The sequence below is a fragment of the Poecilia mexicana genome, unplaced genomic scaffold, assembly GCF_051168715.1.
Source record: "Poecilia mexicana isolate PSO_F unplaced genomic scaffold, ASM5116871v1 scaffold_21, whole genome shotgun sequence".
Lineage (NCBI taxonomy): Eukaryota > Metazoa > Chordata > Actinopteri > Cyprinodontiformes > Poeciliidae > Poecilia > Poecilia mexicana.
Genome location: NW_028263390.1, coordinates 20,464,189 through 20,487,454, shown reverse-complemented (window position 1 = coordinate 20,487,454; position 23,266 = coordinate 20,464,189). Strand labels below are relative to the sequence as shown.

At 34.6% G+C, this 23,266-nt stretch overlaps 1 protein-coding gene across 2 annotated transcripts in view; it reads right to left on the bottom strand.

The window, feature by feature from the left end:
• Positions 1-23,266, bottom strand: part of tbc1d32 (TBC1 domain family, member 32) — a 64,395-nt gene that overhangs the window by 32,820 nt on the left and 8,309 nt on the right. For both annotated transcript variants that reach the window (XM_088001971.1, XM_088001972.1), the window contains exons 7-23: positions 23,042-23,120; positions 22,819-22,922; positions 22,686-22,747; positions 22,461-22,605; positions 21,885-21,944; positions 21,179-21,278; positions 20,047-20,184; positions 18,275-18,364; positions 16,906-17,048; positions 15,652-15,779; positions 14,483-14,684; positions 11,784-11,863; positions 10,777-10,915; positions 7,421-7,508; positions 6,155-6,273; positions 2,265-2,384; positions 2,007-2,095 (exon numbers count right to left, since the gene is read on the bottom strand). In XM_088001971.1, coding sequence (XP_087858097.1) covers positions 2,007-2,095; positions 2,265-2,384; positions 6,155-6,273; positions 7,421-7,508; positions 10,777-10,915; positions 11,784-11,863; positions 14,483-14,684; positions 15,652-15,779; positions 16,906-17,048; positions 18,275-18,364; positions 20,047-20,184; positions 21,179-21,278; positions 21,885-21,944; positions 22,461-22,605; positions 22,686-22,747; positions 22,819-22,922; positions 23,042-23,120 — 1,886 coding nt within the window. The remainder of the gene's footprint in view (positions 1-2,006; positions 2,096-2,264; positions 2,385-6,154; positions 6,274-7,420; positions 7,509-10,776; positions 10,916-11,783; positions 11,864-14,482; positions 14,685-15,651; positions 15,780-16,905; positions 17,049-18,274; positions 18,365-20,046; positions 20,185-21,178; positions 21,279-21,884; positions 21,945-22,460; positions 22,606-22,685; positions 22,748-22,818; positions 22,923-23,041; positions 23,121-23,266) is intronic.

Genomic DNA, 23,266 nt, shown 5'->3' with positions numbered 1-23,266 from the left:
TTAGAAGTACAGAAAAATTATACACGATTTTTCATTTACAAATTATTATTAAGGCCCCTTTCATTACAAAAACATAAAATCTAATCCAGTTTCTAGTAAAAATATCTTAGTGCACCTGAAATAAGAAAACTAACTTACAAGTCATTTTCAGAAAGATGTAAAAGTTTTTAGAATAAAAAAATCCCTTAACATTGATAAAATTATGAATATTTGGCAGATTATGTCACATATAACCAGTTATGAGTGAAATAATCTGCCAGTCCTTTATGAACGATTGGTCATGTATACTTCACAGAAAAAGAATGTTTTAATCTTAAATACAAAATGTTGATTTTTTATACAGTTCATGATACATTTCATAAGTAAAAGTATTAAAAATCACTGAAACATTTTCACATTACAATCACAAACTTCAGTCTATTAAATCTTATTCGTAATGCAGCTCATTGTTGAGAGATGAACGGAGAATTTTTAATCGGTTTATTGTTTTTATTTGTTTTGGGTTTTTTTTACAAATCTGAAAAGTGTGGCATGCATTTGTATTCAACTCCTTCTAATCAGTCATTGGCTTTTTCCAACTGGTAGATTATTTCAGTAAAAACTAAAACTTTTTCATCAATATTGAGGAATATTTTCCTTAAAACAAGCTCATTTTTCTTTCTGAAAAGTTACATACAAATCAGTTTTCTTTTATTTCAAGAGCATTAATATACTTGCACTTGAAACTAGACAAAAATACTTTAAGATTTTGCGTTTTTGCCACGTGATTTGGGAAATAATGGAAATAATTGTGCCCAAGCTCAAGTTAAAGGCTCCATTTTTAACTGTAAAACTGCAACAATCATCTTATTTCACCAGGCGTGTGCGAAGCAACTGCATCAGAAATGTAAACATGGCAGGATTTGAGTCACTGATAGTAAAATGTCTAGTGGAGCGCATGCAGCGGCGCATGCAGCGGCGCATGCAGCGGCGCATGCAGCGGCGCATGCAGCGGCGCATGCAGCGGCGCATTGAGTACTACTAGTTCCAGCAAAGTAAGATATTTGCAACAGAAACTAGACAAAAAAATACTTTAAGATTTTGCGTTTTTGCAGTGAAGTTTGTTCAAAGTGGGTCTCTAGGGATATTTGTGGCTCCATGACTTATTTTCTGAAGTCTTGGATCTATGATCAAAATCCACAACAGCATAGGTCCAAAAATATAGAGCCCTAAATGTCGACACTAATTTCAGAAATTTTCTAGAAAAAAAACATGTAAATTTCTGAGCTTGAAAAGTCAAACATTTGCAAGAAAATTTGAAATATTAAATTTTTTTTTTAGGAAAAAAACAATTAGAAATTTCTAAGTTTGAGAAGTAAAACATTTATGAAAAAACAAAGAAAGTTTGATATTAATATTAAAAAAATGCCATAAAAAAATAAAGTTGGAAATGTCTGAGCTTGAAAGGACAAAATTTGAGAAAAAAATTCTGAGATTTTGAAAATAATCTCAGAAATTTTCTAGAAAAAAAAAAATTTCTGAGCTTCAAAAGTGGAAACTTTTTGACTTTTGGAAGTTTTCTGAGTTTTATCTAGAAAATTTTTTAGATTAATCTAAAAATGTTTGAGTTTTTTAAATCTACAGTAGCCCCAATGCGCTGTGATACAAATCAGAGATAAAACTTTTTTTTAATCACCAATGTATTTCGGTGATTTTATTAAAAATGAAAATTTCTGAACACGCCTGATGAAAAGTGCTAGAAACTACTTATTAATTTATTCATTTTAAGTGTATTTTCTTTTGTTTTAACCAGCGGTCTCGCTGAAGCAGCCAGTTACTCATAAATACCCACAGAGCCGGGCTTATTTCGATCTTATCCAGGAAAATCCTTTCATCAACCTCCCAAAGCCGGTAATCAAAGTTGAAGCTGCTAATGCCGCAGACTGAGGGGAGGACTGTGTGCTAATCCCATATCATGCGCTTCCCCCCTCCGATGTCAAGCTGTATGGGAAAAACACTCGTCTCACCTCAGGCCGAAGGTGTGCGACTGCTCGTACTGGAACAGCGAGTGGATCTTCACATCCGAATCCACGGCAACCAGCCTGTCAATCAAATCCTGAAATGAGGAGCAAAACAAAATCAGAGCAAGGTTTGAAAAAGCTACTGGGGTTTAATGGAAGGCCTTTGTGCTTTCCACTCACTCCCACCGGTTCGTGTGGGTGTGAGTGGAAGGATGAATCGAAGCGCAAAGACGCCCTCTGCTGGTTGGGAAGAGAACTGCTCACAGGGATGGAGGATGGGATTTCTCTCAGGCTGTATTCGCTCTTGTTCGCTAATGGCTGTCGGCTCAGCAGCTCCCAAACGGAGAGAGAGGAGGACAGGAGGTTGACCAGGGACAGGAAGGACTGGGGACACAGAAACAACAAGCTGATGAAAAATCAAAACTTTAAACTTAGAAATGCACGTTTCTCACTTCCGATACTAAAATCTGAGATTATTGCATGAATTTAAGCAAAAATGCTTCAGCTAATTCTGAATCTCACTTACAAGAACAATTAGAAGTTATTTAAAAATGTAAAACTGATCATTTTTATTAAGGATGTCAATTTTTAAAGACTTCATGGTGGAACAATTGTCTTGAAGGTTTGAATTAGGAATGCACAGATTCACTTTTTTCACTTCTTACACCGATATCTGAGGCTTAGCATCAGCCGAAACAGAAAAACAATGCTGCATTGACTTTAAAAAAACAAACAGACATTTATTTGATAACTCTGCACCAGTAAAGCACATTTAAATACACCAACAGCATCACAATCTTGGTCAAACATGTGAAAACAACTTTAATTCGCTCAGTCAGTGCAATTAGAATTATAACAGCCAATTTAAAGTAAATAATGAAGAAACATGTAAACATATAAAAAAATAAAGTGCAACAAACCTTTAAAATGGTTCCGAAAGGGCAACGAATTCTAAATATAATGTAAAATAAGCAATAAAACAGGACGCAGCTCAAAGTATGGAGTCAGACTCAATAGATCTGCCCTTATTGATCAGGGGAATCGTCACTGATATCCGATCACATGCAGCTGCAGTGATTTTAATAAAAAATAAATTAAAAAAAAGGCACAAATTTGAATTTATTGTGGATTTCCCTCAATTTTCCCATGTTTTTTAATCATTCTCGCTTGCAAACGATTGACAGGAGCTCTATGTAAAGAAATGTGTTCTAGTTAATGTTGACATTATTATCTAAGTTATATTAGGTTTTCATAAATAAAAAAATTATTCAAATGAAAAAAAAGAAAACATACAGGATGAATCATAAGCTAAACATGTTTTTATTACCATAAATTAACAGATTATTTAAGATAATATTCTGCTGTGAAACTTGTTTTATGTTTTGTTTCCTGTGGATTCTGGTGAAAATCAGAGACTTTCCACGCGGTTTGTTTGCTTTGAGGTTTTCCTGAATTCAACCTGGCAGCTGACACCCTGATACGGCCGGCTCTGACGCCGTCGGTGGCAGGGTTGGGGTCAAAGTTCACGGTTCACAGACGGTCTGGATGCAGTCGGCCAGTTTCACAACTCGGCCGCACGCAACCCGACGCTTCAAGTTGAATTATTTAGACTCTTCTAGGCGAGAAAAGAGAGAAACATTCGGTGCAAAAGGAAACTAAAATGTTTCCAAATTTACATAATTTAATTTCTAGATTTTTTTTATAGCTGAGGACAATTGAGTCCAAAAAAGTTGGTGGTTGGAGTTATCTACATTTAAACTTCTGGAATAAAACGGTGGGAAAGGGTTTTTTACACTGCTAAAACAAAATCTTACCAATTCTTTTAATCTAATTTCTACTGCAAATATCAGTTTTGCTGTATTTCAGGTGTGCTAACTTAAGAAACTTTTCAACAAGATATAAGAACTTCTTTTAAGTCATTAATTCTTTAATACTGATGAAAAACTAATTGTTTAACTGGAGGATTATTTTACTCATAACATGGGAAAACGTATAGAGTTAAGTGAAATAATCCTCCAGTTGAACTAATACTCTTTTTAATCAATACTAAGGAATTATTTACTTAAAACAAGTTTCTATAACTAGTTGAAGAGCTACCTGAAAGTTAGTTCTGTTTTATTTCAAGAGTACTAATAAATTTACAGAAGAACATGTCATTTACTGAGTGATCAAAACATTAATAATTTATTATTTTAAATAAAGAAGCTGTGACAATGTTGTTACCTTAGATATCTAATTGAAAATAATTAATAAAAATAGCATAAGCACATGATGCAATCAGGCAAAATAAAGTTTTCAGAATCAAAAACTGGACGTTTGTTTTACTTTAAAGAAATTTGATCTTCATTTATTTAAGTTACTCTCAGTGGATAAAGTATCCAGGAATTACTCAAGAGTTGTGATACTTAATAGTAAAGTTACTGACGTAAAAGTAACAAATACAGTGTAATAAAGTAATTTTTCCCCAAAAAAAGTAAATGTAACTGGTTGCTATCCAACTCTGGCCACAACGCAGAAAAAAAAACTTTAATATTTAAATTTACCTTTCGGGATTATTAAAGTATTTATGAGTTAATTTATGGAGGAAGCAATGTAATTTGAATTATTCCACATTTCTCCACCATGGTTTGCAACACATACTTGAAACAGCAAAATAAAATCAGTTGTTTGCAGTTCATGAATTTGCCACTAGATGTCACCATGTCTCCAACAAATGTCACTAAAATTAAGAGCAGATTTGCAAGCAGATACATTTTCTTTTAGTTTGGAACAATCCAAAGTTACTTTGTAGTTAGTTTTTATTATTGTTTGATTTTAAATAAATAAATACAATGAACTACTAATGTGTTACTAAGCAGCTGCAGTAATTTTAAGTCGGGATCCATTGATATCGGTATTTGTTAAAGTTACTGAAACTTCTTTTTTAATTTGAGACTTGAAGTCCAACTAAAAAAAAGAACAAACTAACAAACAACCAAACCGATATACCTACATTGACCAGTACATATATTGATGATCAATATTTATTGATATTATATATATTTTCCAACCCTTTCAACACTGAAAAAAAAAATTTTTTTCTCTGCTTCAGTTAAACAAACCACAATCCTGCACTGCAGTATTATTTCTGTCACACATGAGATTTTTCACGTATGGGGCCGATACCTTCAAACATCGACACCGATGTTGATGTCATTCATCCCCAGTTTAACAGAACTTATTCTGAACTACATCACAGAGATGCTGCCATACGTAGCTTTATTTCTTCATAATTGACTCAAACTTTAAAGTAGGGAAGTCAGTCAATCAAATTTTATTTGTATAGCACATTTCAGCAGCAAGGCATTTCAAGGGGCTTTACATAATTAAAGAAAAAATAAAAACAGCGTGTGACATTGAATAAACAATAAGAAAGAGAAACAGATTTTGAAAAAAAAAAGATTAAAACATACTTTTGTTACAGAATTTAAGCGCCTGTTGTCGCTGGACTCCGCCGTCCGTTTAACACAAGTATTATTCAGGCCCCGTCGCCTGACAGGTGCCTAACCTTGCAGCACCAGGCTCCATCCACCTGTCATGCGAATATTTGTGCTAGGACTTCGCCATCCTACACGGATTTTTGTTGTAGGTTGTAAGTCGATCAGATGAACAAAATATGAGCTTGAATAGTTCTCAGATTGTCAAGATTAAAAAACAAATAAAAATGTAGAAACTTCTGGAAATATATTGTGTAAAGAAACAGTTTGAAAGACGATACGACCTTTAAATGTGACTTAAATTTCTCCTTTTATGCAGGGCCGGCCAAAGCCATTTTGGGGCCCTAACCAGACTTTAATCCCCCCCAGCTCATAGCAACATGTCCACAGATGTTTCACCACTGTGTGTAGCATAGCTATTATTTGTAGGTAGCTTAGAAATGCTCCCATTATTTAACATTTTGAAAAGCAGAGTGATATTAAAATACAGTAATAATGAATTTAAATTTATGTAAAATGCTTCTATTACTACTAAATAAACAAAATGAGATTCACATGATCATATTATATAAAAATAAACATTTGTAATAAAAAACACAGTTGTTGCGGCGGCCATAAGCAGCCGCTCAACTTGCGTAACTTGCGTGTGCCTTGGGCCGGCTCTGTCCATGAGTTTACCTTGAGGCAGCTTCTGTCTATGGAGTCCATGGGTGTCGGTTTGGGACGGATGACTCTGGCATCGTCACCTCCACATTCCAGAGCCGACCACAGATCCACAACCAGCAATCTGACAAAACCTGGAGGTAAAAAGAAATCACATTTTTACCAATGCAGAAATTCAACTGTCAGTGAAACTTTTAGTGAAAACCTAAGGTAGCACCACTTAAAGATGTAAACTGGATTAGAATGAGCACAGCAGAGAAAAGCTGCCAAATAATCTGAAACATTTTTAGCTGAACCACCTTCAGTTTAAGATATTTATTTTTATTAGAAATTAGGCTCATAAGATTGATTTTGTAGGTAACGTTCTGTAATCTATAGAAAAAGCAAAATATATAAAAAAAACTCCTTGTGTTTTAATAAATATTCATTATCAAGTTGCACATCATTCAAATCCTGTTTGTAGCTTTGAAAAATATTAAAATAATTTTAGTTGATTTTCCAGTTTCTAAGAAAACAAAATCTCACCAAGTAGTTTAGTGCAAATATTTTAGTAAATTTGAAATGAGACAAAATTAAACTTTTCAGCTAAATACAGGAGCTTAAGTCAATAATTTCACTTAGAAAATGGGGAAAATGTCTTGTTCACCAATATTAAGAAATTATTGTTTGCTGAAAAGTTACATGTAAGTTAGTTTTGTCTTATTTTAAGTGTATAAATATATTTCCACTGGAAACTAAACCATAAATACTTGGTAATATTTTGTGTTTCTGCAGTTTGAAAGACTTAATTTCACTTCATATTTTCTTTTTATTGTGGTCAAATATTTCAGTCTTCATCTAAAACTATAAATTTTTACTCCAGATCAGATTTGGCTCATTAATTTGAGCAGTTTTGAGTCGACAGCATCGATTCTGGAGCAGCGGCGACTCGCCGGCCAGATAATCCGACTTAATCTTGTTAAGTTGAGACAGTTTTAAAGTTTTAGCATCACTTATTAAAAGATTTAAATGAATCCATAAACCACCTAAGTTTGAGTCTATTCTAAATAAATTCAGTTCTTGCTTTTAAAACTCACTGAAATTTTAAGTTGTATAAAGTAAATGATCTTCTCAATGACAATATTTCCTCATTTTATACCAAAATGTACCCAGATTTGACAGTGAACAAACCCTGAGACAAATTATAAAAATTCTTCACAGCAGCTGCACATAAATTTCCAATTCAAGTCTCAAGCATCCCAGCCGGCAAGTGTTTGTTTGTACAAATGAGCACTTTGTTACCCGAGTTGTGCAGAGCTGCAACCCCTGGAGCCGTCGCCGCTATCTGTGTCACCATCACTCCGTACCCAAACTTCTCACAGCGACTCACCTTCAGCAAAAACACCAGAAAGACGATGCAAAACTGGTCACCTGCACAGTTGTGTGCATTAGAAACAACCAGTTAAAGGAGCACAAAGAAACACACATTCAAGGAATTTAATTAATTTCAGCATAATTTAAAAAAATAGCCAAAATAAAATAAAGTAAAATAGAATCATGTGCTGTAATTAAAGTGCAATGTCCAACAGAAACAGTAATTACAAAACCATGCAGAGAATGTCAGTAAATTGGGTCCAAAGGGAGTTGGCTGAGATCTGCATGTAGGACTGGGCATATGCGTGTCCACAATATAAATTTTACAAATCCTGCTTCAGTATCCGAGCACCAGCTGAATACTAAACAGATAAACAGACTTTAGCAAACAACGCTGCGTCCTTCAGGAGGTGGAGGATCAACAAAACAAATGCATTCTTCAGGAAAAACAAAGACGTGAGAAGCAGTTCAGGAGCAAATGTTTTAAAGATGAAGCAGGAGGAACAGGGCAGGTTCTGCATGTTGGTACTGCTTAATTACTGAAAGATACAATTAAAATCTGTTTTTTTTTTATTAGGATTAAACCTTTCATTTACAGGGATTTGTAAAAGTTTGACGTATTTAATTTATGAGAGTTTCAATGGATTTTACAACTTCACATCTGAAAAGTGTGGCATGCATTTAACCACAATGGGCTTTCCTGTTTTAAAGGTATTCACCATTAGTTGTAACAATAAACTTTATCTGAGAAACATTTATTTCAAATATAAAAGCACCACAGTAGGCTGTTTGGTTTTCATAAATTTAAATAAATATGCTAGTTAACGCTAGCTAGCCAGCTAGCCAGAACAGTAATTTTTATGCAATAAGTAACGTTCAGCTGTTTAAATTTGAACTAAACTGCATTGAAAAAGAAGTCAATGCAGAAATGACAACAGGAAAATGGAGATGAGGAGACAGTAGACCCAAAAATCTGCTGTTTATGTTGCAGCTGCTTGGAAATGCTACTAAAAAGAAGAATACATCCTGCAAATAGCTCCAGTTTCAGACTCAAACTGTTTATGTTAAGCATTAAATTTCCTCAAAATATATTAGAAAGGTGATTTGCAAAGACTTAAAGATGCTTCAGTCGTTCGTTAAACATCTATTATCTTCCCATTTGTTTTGATTTTATGCTAGCTACTGCTAAAGGTGCAAACTATAATAAAGTAATTACATATCACAAACAGCAAATTTTATGTTAACCGGAAAATTTCAACATATTTAGACCAACATGTTGAACTTTAAAACCCTGAAGAAAGTATTTTTAAGTGTGTACAGAATACACCAGTCTGAGAATTCATTCAGATTCTCAGATAAAAGTCTGGAGTTTACAAAAAAAAAAACTTTTTATCTTTGACATTTACTGTCACAGTTGAAGGTGAAAATCCCTCCTAGCCTGATTTATTTTGTCGTTCCTAAGAAGTTTTCTAATACTCAAAACATACATCCCATAAACTTTGACCTGTAATTAATGCCCATCACTACTTTTTGTATTTCTATTTATAAAATCTACATACATTATATAGTTCTACATAGCACATGTGCAACTTTGTGTTGCTTTATCACATAAAATCCGAATTAAACGTACTTAAGTTTGTGGTTGAAGTAAATAACACCCAGTTTCAGTTCCATTTATCTCAGATGAGGATGAAATTAAATAAGCCTCCACAAAGTTAATAAGTTCAAGAACAGAGACATAATTACTGTATATCGATACCAATTCTTATCGCTGAAAACCCAACGGTTGTTCCAGTGAAGGCAGGGTAATATACCTGTTTTATGTATGAAGGGAGGTGCTGAATAAAACTGTTATTCCGGGTCAATAATGTGTCTGAATCATCGTGAGTCAAATGTTCAAAAATAGCTGTTCACACCCATCCCACGTTTAATTTTTTACAAGGACGCTGAAATTACAAGACTGTAAAAATCAAACAACACAAACGGATGTTGGGAAGGAAGGTCAAAGTTCCTGATTTACATCTACTAATAAACTTCATCTGCAGTTTTGATGGATTTTTTCGCCAGTTAACCACTGGTCCAATTCATCCTAACTTACAGAAATCACATTATGAGTAGAATTATCACACGAAAACATAGAAGGATTTAAGATAACGTTAGCCTACTATTTCAGTCTTCTGGTCATGAGTAGAAATGGAAATTTAATGCAGATTTTGTACAGATATGTGTTGGAAAAAATGTCAACGGAAAATTTGAAAGACTGAACTGCCATCTAATCTAAAACACTTTTAAAAGCAAAGTTTGCAACAACATGCTTTCTGTAATCTGAGAGTAAAACGACGACTAAAAATCAGCATTTCGGTCTTATTTTCATTGATGTTTAAAAAGCTAAAGGCCGTCTAAGCTTTTAATTCGTCAAGACATTCATCTAAACCTTGGATATAGTCGTCATTTTCCCGTTTTAGGGAAACATAAATCTGAGTAACATCTGCATAACAATGAAAAGCAATATTTTACTTTCTGAAAATGGAGCCAAACAGCAGGAAATACAGATAAAATAGCAGAGGACTAAGAACAGAGCCCTGTGGGACACCAGTTAAACTCAAAACGTTCTCCAAGTGAAGTACGGTCTGAAACACAAGAATGTGTGGGAATGGATTAATCACATAAAAAAAGAAATAAGAAAAATTGCAGATTTTTCATTTATCTACATAAGTGCTTCTTAAATTAAGAAAATAATTATTTTATTGCCTAAAATGCAACAACAAAGCATTTCTTTAGTAAACACTTGATCATTTGTAGACAAAACACAACGCTTCAAACTTCAAAATCAATACAGCTGATCCATTGACTGATTGATAGAAAACGGTACTTAGTGGGAGATTCTCATTTACAAAATTTGAACCAAGTGAATCTAAAACTTTACCACTTTAGGAATTTAAGGCATCTTTTTAATCTTAAATGCAAATATATATATTTATTTCACAGTTTTGGCTTAATTACTGCTCTGAATATCTTGGTTTTTCATTTGTTGAGTGTATACTCCAATTAACAATTAATTGATTGCTATTTCAAATAATCGATTAATCACAATTAATCGTTTCAGCTCTATAGTCTAGTGTCTAAAGCAGATATTAAATATAGGAAAAACTATAATTGCATTGATTGGGGAATGTTTTTATGTGTTTTTTTCATGTAAAGCACTTTGATGCTGAAATATGCATCAGATCAGGTTATGACAGAAATGTAAAAAAAGGTTCAGACTTTATTAATTCACTGTTTACCTGCAGTTTTTTGGTGAAGCGAGAGAACATGTAGGAGACGCATTCGTTGATGGCGCCTGTCTGCTGTAGCAGCAAAAGGCCTCTAGGGGTCGCAGCAAAGTTCAGCAGACTGCCCAACATCGTTTCCTCCCAGACGAGCCTGTTCCACATCCACAAAAAACAGCAAAAAGAAACCTCAGGTTACAACAACACCAACAAAACACGGATATATTCTCAATTTACAGCTTTAGTACTGAGAAATGTCCACATTTAGGCTATTCAAGATAATCTAAGATGCATCTTTAAAGCTGGTTTAATACATATTTATTGAGCGATTCTTATAATAAGGCAAAAAACATTTTATCTTTTGACACTTTAAGCTGTTTCAGAGCAAAGTAAAACAAACAGCTGAAAACAGAAGTATCACCAATTAATTAAAATAACAATTATCCAGAGTAGCATCAAATTTTTAATGAGAAAATATCAGATTGGCTCTAATAGAAATATTTTAAAACATTGTGTTATTGAGATCAATACGCCAGAATAAACTATGGGAGGAGATCAACTGGAACGTTAAGCTTGTTTTTATGATCTTTTGTCAATTATTAGTACTTTTGGGCCACATATCATATCAACAGTTTTCCATAGTAATGAATTCAAAGGGCTGTTATTAGCCGCCGTTTTCTTGGGTTTTTGAGTCCAGCAGTTATTAATTATTGGTTAATAATTAACAACAGACGTTACATGAGAACAATTGTTAAAGGCAGCAAAGTTTATGATCAAACCACTATTAAATTATTTGCTATGATTAGTCAAGTGAATATTAAATAATGAGTGAAGCATTGTAGCACCGGTGACCTGTTTTACTGTTATTTCTTGATTGAAATCGTGTGTGTGTGTGTGTGTGTGTGTGTGTGTGTGTGTGTGTGTGTGTGTGTGTGTGTGTGTGTGTGTGTGTGTGTGTGTGTGTGTGTGTGTGTGTGTGTGTGTGTGTGTGTGTGTGTGTGTGTGCAAACATGTGATCTCACATGTTTGCCGTTTCCTGGGTGGATGGTCCGGTGCAGGATCCAGAAACCGGAGTCGGGATCCTTTCTGATAAAGAACTCGTCTTTAAAACAAAAATAAGTGAAAAATTCAGACCAGAAGAAATCACTTACGTAATCATATCATAAAAAAATTATTTATCCATCTGAAAACAACTAAATACGTCAGAGAATCGTGAGGATTTCCTCACAGCTCTGCAATAATTTGGATGGTTGTTTTATAAACGTTTTTTATGAACTTCAGCCCTCCAGGCTTGATGTTGTGCAACATCCAGCGCTCTATTTTAAAATTTATTTATCAATGAGAGTCGATATTATCGTCACAAAATCAGCAAGACGAAGGAACTTCTGCAGAGGAATCTGGATGTTCAGTCAGAACGGGAAGTGGTGGGATTGTGATGAGATGCATCAATAAAATATTAATATCAGTGGAATCAAAATCTTGGTGATGATGTTCCTGACCCATCTATACAGTCTAATTCTATGCTCTATTATTTATTTAACATTATATGTAGAATCTAATCTCACTTTCTGAACCATTTGAAAGAATAGCTGCAGTTTATTTTTACATGTTTGATAAGAAAGTCAGCCTACTGTTTTTGTTTTTATCATTTCTTTAAATTGAGCTGACTGAACAAATTAAACTTGTTTTTATATGTTTGACCAAACCTGTAAAGTTACTTCTATATTTAAATGTGCTGCATTTGTGCAGAGTCATCAAATAAATTAGTAATTCAGTATATTCATGTCTGTGTTTAAAGAAACCTTTTAAGTAAATTCAGGTGTTTTTCTGCATCTGATCGGTATCGGAAGTGAAAAATGTGGATTAAGTTTTTATCCACAATAAAAACTTAATCCAAAATTTCATCATTGATGTAAAAATTGGATAAAATGCAACATGACCGTTCTGACTGCTTTGAAAACAATTAGATACGTACGGCATGAGGGAGTGGGAGAAGATCGGAAACGGGCAATTTTTATAGGCAAAATAAGCTAATTTGTGTCGTTTTTTCCTGTTGTGTGAAGGGAATTCAGTTTGAGCCACTATTTATGTAAATTAATGAATCCAGGGAGTCGGATGCGATCAGTGTGCTGCTGGTTTGTTCAGCTTATTAAAATCCCTGAATTATTTCCAACAATAACCTGCTGATGAAACAAGTTATTGCAGTTTTGCAACAGGAAAATACTAAAAACAGGCAGAACACACTTATAATCTAAAAAAAATAATGTATTCAATCTAAATGAAAGTCTACACAACCAGTGCTTTATTTTATTTAAACCAAAGAATAAGAACTCATTAGTACTTTCCTTTCCTTTAATAAAATATTGAGAACAGATCCGAGTACATTCTGGCTGGTGCTTGACTCTGCAGCTGAATTATTAATATTTAATACAAATTCAATAAAATCAGGAGGAAGTAAAGGGAAACAATGAAGTCCACAGATTTAACTGTTAAATACAAGTTAACTTTTGACAAATGTTTTGAGTTAAAAAGAAGTCAGCTGCAAAGGAGCGTATAATATGTGGTTGCTGTTGATTTTGCTGCTTAGCTGAAGTTATTCCATCTTTCATTTGTTTCTCAGCTTACAGTCTCTGCATGTTTTAAAGCTTAAGCTTACCTGCAATTTAAATATAATCCAGTATTTAAACAAATGTCTAAAAGCAGCTATGTTGTTATGATTGGGATTTATTCCAAAACCCACACATGCAAAAGCTAATGCAACACATGCAGCATCTGTATTTACAGACACAGAATTAAAATTTAAATCTGAAAAATCAAGATCCTCGTATCATTCGAACCACTGCAGCTCTGTCTTGAACTTTCAGTTTGGTGCTTTAAGAAGAAAGTTTCATATTAACATATTAAATTCACATAAATAAAACCAGCAGTAAAAGCTTATAAAACAAACAGAAGAGTTTGAGGGTTAAGTGTAATTAAGTCCTGCTAGATAAAAATGAAGGGAAACTATTACACACACATTCACATTGTGCATGTTTTGGTTTTTCAATTTGTGTCTCAACTGCTTCTGAAAACAAACAGACCACTTGAAAAAATAAAACAAACTGTTTTTTTGGTGTCTGAAAAATAAACGTTTTCAAAAATCGTCCTGATTGTAACGTCACAAATCAGTGGGAACTGACCCCTCACCTAGTGACCCCAGCAAAGCTCAACCCGTTACCTAGCAACCCCAGTGGAGTTCCGCCCGTCACCTAGCAACCAGAACTGAGTTCCAGAGCATTTTGTCAGCTGGGTTTAATCACTCTATGCACCATGCAAAGTATTTTGTTGTTGACTTAACATCCAGAAACAACTTGCTGCATTCTCGTTGGTTGTGCAGGAGGTGCTACTTCTGTTTTTCAAAGACATACACTTATATAATTGCACATCTATTTGAAGCCATTTTCACATGTGACTGTAAACGTCGAGTTAGGGTGCGTGGCCAGCAGCAGCTTATATGGATTTAAAGTGACGGAGGCCCTAAAACAGCTCATTCTGAAAAGAAAACTCACAATCTAAGGATTTTGTGTAAAAAATGTAACATGTTTTGTATCACCCATAAACCAATCCCAACCTGTTCAATGAAGCATAATATGTCACCTATAAATGAATATTTTTTATGAAAACACCACTAATTTAGTTGTTTGCGGGACGGAAATGGAAGACGAACCATAGGATGTTGTACCTTTTTCCAAGCAGCAGCGATGGCTTTGTGCAGGCCATATGTTTGCAGGACCTGCAGACCCTCACAGGTGTTGTACATCTGTCTACAAACAAAGATGAAAGCTCCACATAACGTCTGAGACGCATCGGATCCGCTTAGAGATGGCAGGGCCTTATTCAGCAGCCTCAAGGTGAACTGGACGACGATGTGAGCAGCAAAGGTTCTGCACAGGAAACAGAAAACACCTAGTAAGAGACTAAAGACCAATATCTGTGTGCACAGCATGCAGGGTTGGTGCAGGCAGAAGCTGCAATAAATTAATTGCTTCATCTATTTCAGATTAATTACACACATGTTGGTGTTTTTAAGCTTTTATTTCTATTAATTATGATGACTTTCTGCTTACAGGCAACAAAAACACAACATTTAAGTTGCGTCATTAAAATGTTCTGTTGCTAAAATACAGCAAACAGCTGTGATTGGGCAGAATAATCCAGGGGTGTCCAAACTTCTTGCAACATGAATGTTTAGATATTTTTTCTGCTCAACAATAAAATAAGCATGAAATATTTCAGTCCAACAAATAAAATGTTCAGATTTGTTGTAGGACAGGAATATCTAATCATTATAGACCCAAAACATCAACAGGGGTTTGCAAATTTTCCTTATTGATAGTACAGTAACCACTTTAATCATGTATTTTGGGTTAAACTGAAGAAGATGTTAACTATTGACCACTACTGTTGTAAGTATAAAACAAATTAAAGGGAATTTCTGCCAAGAAACTCAGAAATTTCTAGATTTTCTAGAAAAAACAAGGAAATTTCTGAGTTTGAAACGTCAAAAATGTTCAACTTCTGAAACTCAGAAAGTTTCAAGTTTTTTTTCTCAAAAACCAGATTAAACTCAAGGTTTACTCCTTTTATTCTATCTACACAACGTGGTGGCGGGTAGACGTGGTCTTATTTATCATGAAATCAAAGCAAAGCAGAAAGCTTGGTTATTAACAGATGAACACATTGTTTTGTATCTGACATTATAGTTTTGTCCTAATTTTTAAAAAAGTCTCCATCTGCATCAACCACCGACGCTGGTGGGACAAATTTGTTGCATTCATAAAGCACCTTATAGGGTCAAATAATAACACACAAAGTAGGTTTTTTAATCTTGATGTTTAATCAGCGTCTTACTTTTCACTGTGGGCAACAACAAGGTTCTTCTCGTACAGGAAAAGCGCTAATCCTCTGTCGGTGTTTGCGATTCGGGCCAAAACGTCGGCGATGAGAATCAGAGTGGCTGCAGGATTCTTCAAGTTAGTCTGAAAAAAACAGATATGAACACAAATTAACTAATTTATCCAGGAGCTTTCAGAAAAAAAGTGGTGCTGATGAAACAAAGTTTGTGATTATTTTACTTAAATGATTTTTCCTGATTTCTTAATTAACGCAGCAGTTTAAGTCAGATATATTAAAGTTTTACATATGAAACTTTGACAAAGCATTTGCTAACGTAATACTAAATGTGTGCAATACTACATAGTTTGGTTTCGACCCGATTCCAAGTAAATACAGGGGCCAGTATCGTAGATACCGACACTTATTATTTAAGTTTGATATATCATTAAACGTCTGTGTTTTTGAGTATTTTTTAATTATTTGGTTATAACCTGGAATAGACACAAAACAATATGATAGAAAAAAATATTAAAAAAACAAAGCAAATCTGTGTGCATTTTTTCCTGAATAAATAAAGTCCAAAACAAAACAAAAAAATTGAGATACTAACTTGGAATTGATAATATTGATATTTAGGATCGATCAGAATATTAACATCATTGAATAATTAACTTTATAGATGCAGTTTGGACTGTTGATCAATAAATACCAGCAGATCTAACTGGAGACTGAACCAACGTTATAAACTGAAGTTTCTCTGCAATATGTGAGAGACTGTATGAATTTAAGATATTGATGAAAAATGTGGTTTAATCTGCTGTTAAATTATACGGTACACCTGATTTCCCCCACAGCGCTGCTGCTTTTCCATTAGGTTTTCATCAAATACCCAACGTCCCATGCACCTCTTTATGTAAAACTGTAAAAAAAAAAAAAAAAAAAAGGCATGATTTCTTACGTCTCGACACAGAAACATTATACCGTGACTCTGACTTTATGAGCTATAATTTAGTTTTATGACGGCGCTGCTCAAGTCTAGTCCTGGAGAGCTACTATAGTTTCAGATTAATCTCTTGTCCAGCACACCTGAATCAAATTAATGGGTCGTTACTGGGCTTCTGCAGAGCTGAATGTCTGAATCTGGATGAGGGAACTGAGGAGTTCTGGGGCAGGAATGTAAGTAAAAGTTGCAGGGCTGGACTTGGGCCCCCAGTTTATGATTTCTATCTGCTCATAAAGTGTGTGTTAGTGTGTGTTGGAGAGATGGACCTGTTGTGCATTGAGGAGAGCAACAACAGGTGCGAGCAGAGTCTCAATAACAGGAGTCTGGTGGAGACAATCAGCAGCACATTCTGTTCGTTCACATAACATCCACAGCACCTCCATCACCAGACAGCTGGGCGACAGCGAGCCTGAAAAAACACCAACACGTTACATAACGTCCACATGGTACGCTGCGAAACAGCAGCAGCAGCATTTCTGTTAACCATGGAACTGTAGTGATTATGAAAATAAATTCAAAATATGTCTCCTGATTAAAGGTTTCTGTGCTAGGATGAGGTGGTTTGGTCTTTGGTACATTCCCACCAAAGAAAAAAAAACTTATATCTGGAGAATAATTTCAAAAACAAGAAAATTTCTCAGTTTGAAAAGTTGAAATTTTCCACAAAAAAAAAAAAAAAAACTCAGAATTTTTTAGATTTATCTCAGAAATGTTCTCGAAAAAGAATTCAGGAGTTTCAAAAGTCATACATTTGCAAGAAAAAAATTTAATTTCAAGACTAGTTTATGAAATTTTCTAGAAATTTCTGAGTTTGAAAAGTTGAGACTTTTCCAAATACAAAAAACTCAGAGATGTTTTGATTAACCTCAGAAACTTTCTAGAAAAAAAACATGGAAATTTCTGAGTTTGAAGAGTAAAGAATATCAATCAAAAAGATAAAACTCAGAAATTTTTAGATTAGTATCAGAAATTTTCTAAAAAAAAAATAAAAAATGAGAGAGAGAGAAAAACAAAACAAAACTAAACAAAAGAGACATTTGAGGAGTTTCAAAAGTTTTAAATTTGGAAGAAAAAAATTGAAATTTTGAGATTAATCTGAAATTCTCTAGAAAAACAGGTTTCAAAAGTGGAAAATTTTTGACATTTGGAAATCTTGAGTTTGAAAACACAAAACATTTTCATTTATGTCTTGTTATAATAGAAATAATCTACCAGTGGAACTAGTACTTTTTTTACTAATATTGGGGAATTGCTGACTTAAAAAGCCCACGAAGATATTTGCACTAAACACCTGACCAGAATTACTTGGTGAGAGTTTGTGGTTTTGCAGTGTCCTCGTTATCTTTCGATACCACAGATGAAGCAAAAGACTTGCTCAGCATGACTATCTGCAGCAGCCGGAGGGAATGATAATCAACAGGGAGAACATTATCGAATATAGTCAGCAAAATTGCAGATGTGAAATTCCTGAGTTTACAACATTATATAAACACCCCAGAGAACTATTACAGAAGTAATTGAGTCAGGACAAGGTTAGCTGATACAATCTTTGTTGTTAGGAGTGGTTTTCTGTCTCTAGGGAGGATCTGCGACTCATGGACAAACCTTCAACATGTGGGAACACATGTGACACACCTGTCGGTGACGAGTCGCCGTTCGAAGGTCGGGGGTGTCGATACATGATGTTAATCAGGACGACAATCAGGTCTGTCAGAGTAACCGGGTCTGAAACACAAACAGCAGTTAGTCAGGCTTGTTCTGTGTCCAGACTGTAAAATAAAAAGGTCTGTGTTTTCATTGCACAACCTTTATTGAGCAGAACAAGATTCATCGATATTAGATTTGGAAATTGTCCAAATAAGGCAGAACCACTGGTCAGATATGGTGTTTTCTCCCTTCTGAAATGATTTAGCTAACTTCAGGAAATGGAGATGCAATATTTTCATTTTTCTTAAATAGTAAATTCCTCCATAAGTATGTGAGAGAAAATGAGAAAATGTTTTGCATCATTGAAATGAATTCAGGTTTTTTTCTGTTGAGTCTTCCACAAAGGAGGGAAATTGTCCTACTCTTCTATAAACATTGCTCCTGCACTGCAAAAACTCAAAATCTTACTAAGTATTTCTAGTTTCCAGCGCAAACATCTTAGTACACTTGAATTATGACAAAACGAACTTAGAAGCAACTTTTCAGTGAGATATAGCAGCTGGTTTTAGGTCAATAATTTCTTAATATTGATAAGATAAAATTTGAGTTTCATTGGCAGATTGTTTCACTTATAACAAGACATTTTTCACATAAGTGAAATAATCTGGTGGAACTCAAACTGGGTTGCTAGGTAACGGGCTGGGCTTGACTGGCGTTGCTAGGTAACAGGCTGGGCTTGACTGGCGTTGCTAGGTAACGGCGCCAGTGGAACTTGTACTTTTACATCAATATTAAGGAATTACTGAGTTAAAACAAGCTCAAACATCTTGTTTACTTTTAAGTTTTGTGTTATTTCAAGTGAACTATTTGTACTAGAAGCTACACCAAAAATATTTTGTAAGATTCCGTGTTTTTGCAGTGTAACACTCCTGAATTTTGAGAAGTGAGTGGATGCTACAAGACAGAGGAAGCAGATACTTTCAAACTTCGGTTAGTTGGGATAAACGAGATTTAAATCAAGGCCTGAATGTAATCATGAAATGTGCAAACCAGATAACGCGCAATTAATTCACTTTTTATTGGAAATGTTTGTTTCCACTCTCTGCTGCTATTATTCTTGTTTTTTGGTCTAGTTTCTAGTGCAAATATCTTAGTATACCTAAAATACAACAAAACTTACAAGTAACTTTCCACAAAGAAATAGGAGCTTGGTCCAAGTCAATAATTCCTTAATATTGATAAAGTACTAGTTCCAGATTATTTAGTATTATTAAATTATTGACTAAAATCAGGCTCATGCATCTTGCTGAAATATTACTTGTAAGTTAGTCTTCTCCTATTTTAAGTGAAGTAAGATTTGCACAAGGAACTAGATGAAAAGGTAAAATTTTGTAATTTTGCAGTCTCCATCATTTCTCAACTCCTTTAATTCATTAACTTGATTGCATAACAATAACTTGGAACAGAGTGAACAACAGCCAAGTCAGACAGTTAAAGTTTAAGATGTGTCTGGCGGACGTCCTCCCACTATCAGGATTATGTAACTTTATTTGATAAAAGTGCGATGGAGAGGAATAAAGTTGCAGCATCAGAGGAGTGAAGGGGCGACTCATATCTGTGCTGACTGCAAGCATTCCTGAGTCACAATCTGATTGCAATAATCGCCTAGAACAATAAAAACTAAAGAGCTAGAGATCTCAACTCCAACTTTACCACTTATTTGTTCCTTCACTACACAGACTTGAAGCCAAAAGTCCCACCTTTGTGTTTCCTAATTTTGATGGGAAAGAGTTTTCGTCCGTTGGTGTAGATGATGAGTTTACCCAGGATGCATAAAGAGTGAACAAAGAAGGAATACTCAAGATCCCTCCTGGTAAAAACGCCTCTCTGTAGCAAACCTGAAAGCAAAATGAGAAAAATATGAATAATTAATGAATTTATGTCTCTACATTCAGCCCAAACCATTGCAGTTCCACTTTACAAACCAAACTGAATGATATAAATATGGAAACAAAGAATGTGTCCACTTTAAGTTGCATATAAAGCAAAACAGAAGAACATTTTATTAATAAAATTAACAAATGAGAAGATGAAGAAACTGTTTTCTTTCCCATCTATAATCACTGACTCAAAAACAACTGAGCCACATTGTTTTAAAATTGAAGCTGAAAAGTTTTATTTCTGAAGACATTTGCTGTTTTTATCTCTTCAATATCATACTAAATAGACAATATTTTAATAAATATTTTATTTTAGCAAAATATTTGAAAGTTTAGTATCTTTGTTTTTTCTTTTTCTTTCTTTGTTTTTTGGCAACAAAAGTTGGGCGGCACTTGCTGCAAGAAAAAACTAAGGAAACAACAAATCTAAGATGGAATACAAGAAATTCACCAGAAATCTATTCTTGAATGAACTACACAGTATGATACAACACTGTCTTAGTTAAATAGTAAGTTTTTCAGATTACACTCAAGACATTTTCTGGAAAAAAACACGGAAATGTCTGAGCTCCAAAAGTCCAAAATTTGCTAGTAAGAAATTAAAATTCTTAGATCAATCTAAAAAAAAAAATTTCAAGTCAAAAAGTTTTAACTTTTCGAAATTTTCTGAGAACTTCTGAAATTTCCTCGTTTTTTTCTAAAAAAAAAATTCAGAGATTTATCAAAATGATCTTTTTTTTTTCATTTACAATTTTGCAAACTCAGAAATGTCAGTTTTCTGGCAAATTTTTGACTCTTGGAGGCCAGAAATTTCCTTGTTTGTTTAAATTCGCTGTTGTAGTTTGATGACCTGTTTGTGCATTGTGGACCTGCACAATTTAAGGTTTGTTCACATGAACACTAGCGTTAACCTTGAAGAAGAAATGATCGGTTTACACTCCGTTTTCCTCACCAGGGTCACTGGAGTCCTCCACGTGAGGATCAGCAGCCTCACTTGAGCTACGTTCAGAGGACTCACTGAAATGTAAACACTGCTGAAGAGCCGATACAATCTGTAAAAAAAGTAAGAAAGAATTTTGAAAATGTAAAGTCCATAGACAACAAGATGCATTCCACTTTCAGCAATAGAAGCTGGTCAGGATTACACAACGATGCATCTTTGAAAAGCTAAAGTAGAGCCTCCTGCACAGCCAACAAAAACACAAAGTTTTTCTTGACAGTAAGTCAACAGCTAATGGCTCCTGTCTTTTCCAGCAGCCATTGTACAGCACATACAGCAGCAAAACCAGCTGACCGAATGTGATGGAACTCAGCTTGGGTTGCTAGGCAACGGGCGTAATTCCTGCTGAGGTTGCTAGGTAACGGGACAGTGTGACAGAACATTACGTAGGTTTTTGAAACGGCTCACTTTTCAGACAGTAAAAACATGAACTTATTACCCAAAAAAAACAGGTTAGTGGTTTTATTAAAGACTTGAAGACGCAGTAGAAACCCAAATGCAAGAATAAAAACGTGTAAAATACAGGTCTCTGTCATGTTTTTCACATTAAATACATTTCCATGGGTGGCGCCTGTTGCTAAACACAACCAGTCATTAATTTATTACACCATAGAGTGATCATGTAACAGCTTGAGATGTGAATGACTGAATCACTCACCAGAGTCTTATATTTTCTCTCAAGGAGCCTGAGAACCACCGTCCTGCTGTAGTAGCCATGCTGAGAGAAGAAAGAACAGGAGATAAAAATATGCAAAGGTGGGTAAAAATGTGCTAACCTAAGCACATTTTACTCGAGTAAAGGTAAAAAGTAGCCATACAAGAAATCACTCAAGTAAGAATAAAACTGGTCAAATGCTGAGTAACTGATAAAAACAATCATTTATTATTTAAAAATGACATTATCAGACAGATCAAAATGGAAAGTTTTGTGGGTATTTTAATACTTTAAGGGCCAAAATGAAAATAATTAATATAAACAACAAAATTAGGCTAAATTATTTTTTCCAAACTAGTTTCTTTCTTTTACAAGCCTAGTGACGTTTTGGTAAAAACAAATTTGTTCATTATAAAATTAAATAAAAGTAAAAGTACAGCGTAGTGAAAATACTGTAACAAGTACAATTTTTCCAAAACGTTACTCAAGTAAATGTAATTAGTTACGAGCCCGCACTGAATATACATGCAAAAAAACATTTAAAGAAATCAGACTGAGCAGAAGATGGTTCATACAAACCATCCATTTATTGAACCAGGTGGCTTTGATGTCCAGTAAGGACAGCAAATGGACCGGTTCCAATGTTTTCTCTGTTCCAGTTGAGCCATGGTCATGATGGAAGGACAAAAGACAGAAAGTGCTCTCTATAATCTCCTCCATGTATCTGAAGGAAGATAGAAAAACTTTGAAAAACTTCACAGTTTGAGTATTTAAAGAGAAAATTAACTCTGACAGAAACCTCACTTCTCCGGGTGACGGATCCAGAAGGTCGTCACCTCCTTCTGGAAATCATTCATCAGTCGAATCTGAGACAGGAAGTTAAACATGAAACAAACGTTTCTTCAAGTTAGGAGGTGGCTAAAGATGATGGCAGCACCTGTTTGAGGAGACGACGGATCTGAGGACTGTTGATGTCGACAGCAGCTGATCTGGTTGGGAAGTTTAACCTCTGAGACAGAAAAGCCGATTCCAGACTCTTTGCTGCTCACACAAAGATAAAAAAGTGACAGCATTAACCTGAGGCTAAGAACAGTCATTTTACTAACACCTTAAGTTTAATTTAAAATATTTCTATGTAAGGTGTGAGAAAAGAGGCCGACCCAAGCTGGTGTAGATCTCTCTGGTCACGTTTAGCGGCGATGAAGAAAAGCTTTTAGCGAAAAACTGCAGCACATTCTCCTGATGGAGTGGAAACGACAGAAAAGTGTCAGAAACACTCGGGAGCGCCTTGCAAAAGTTTAACATTTTATCACTTTAAAACCACAAAACTCAATATATATATTTTTGCAACATGTTACGAGTTTATAATCATTTAAAATGGGAAT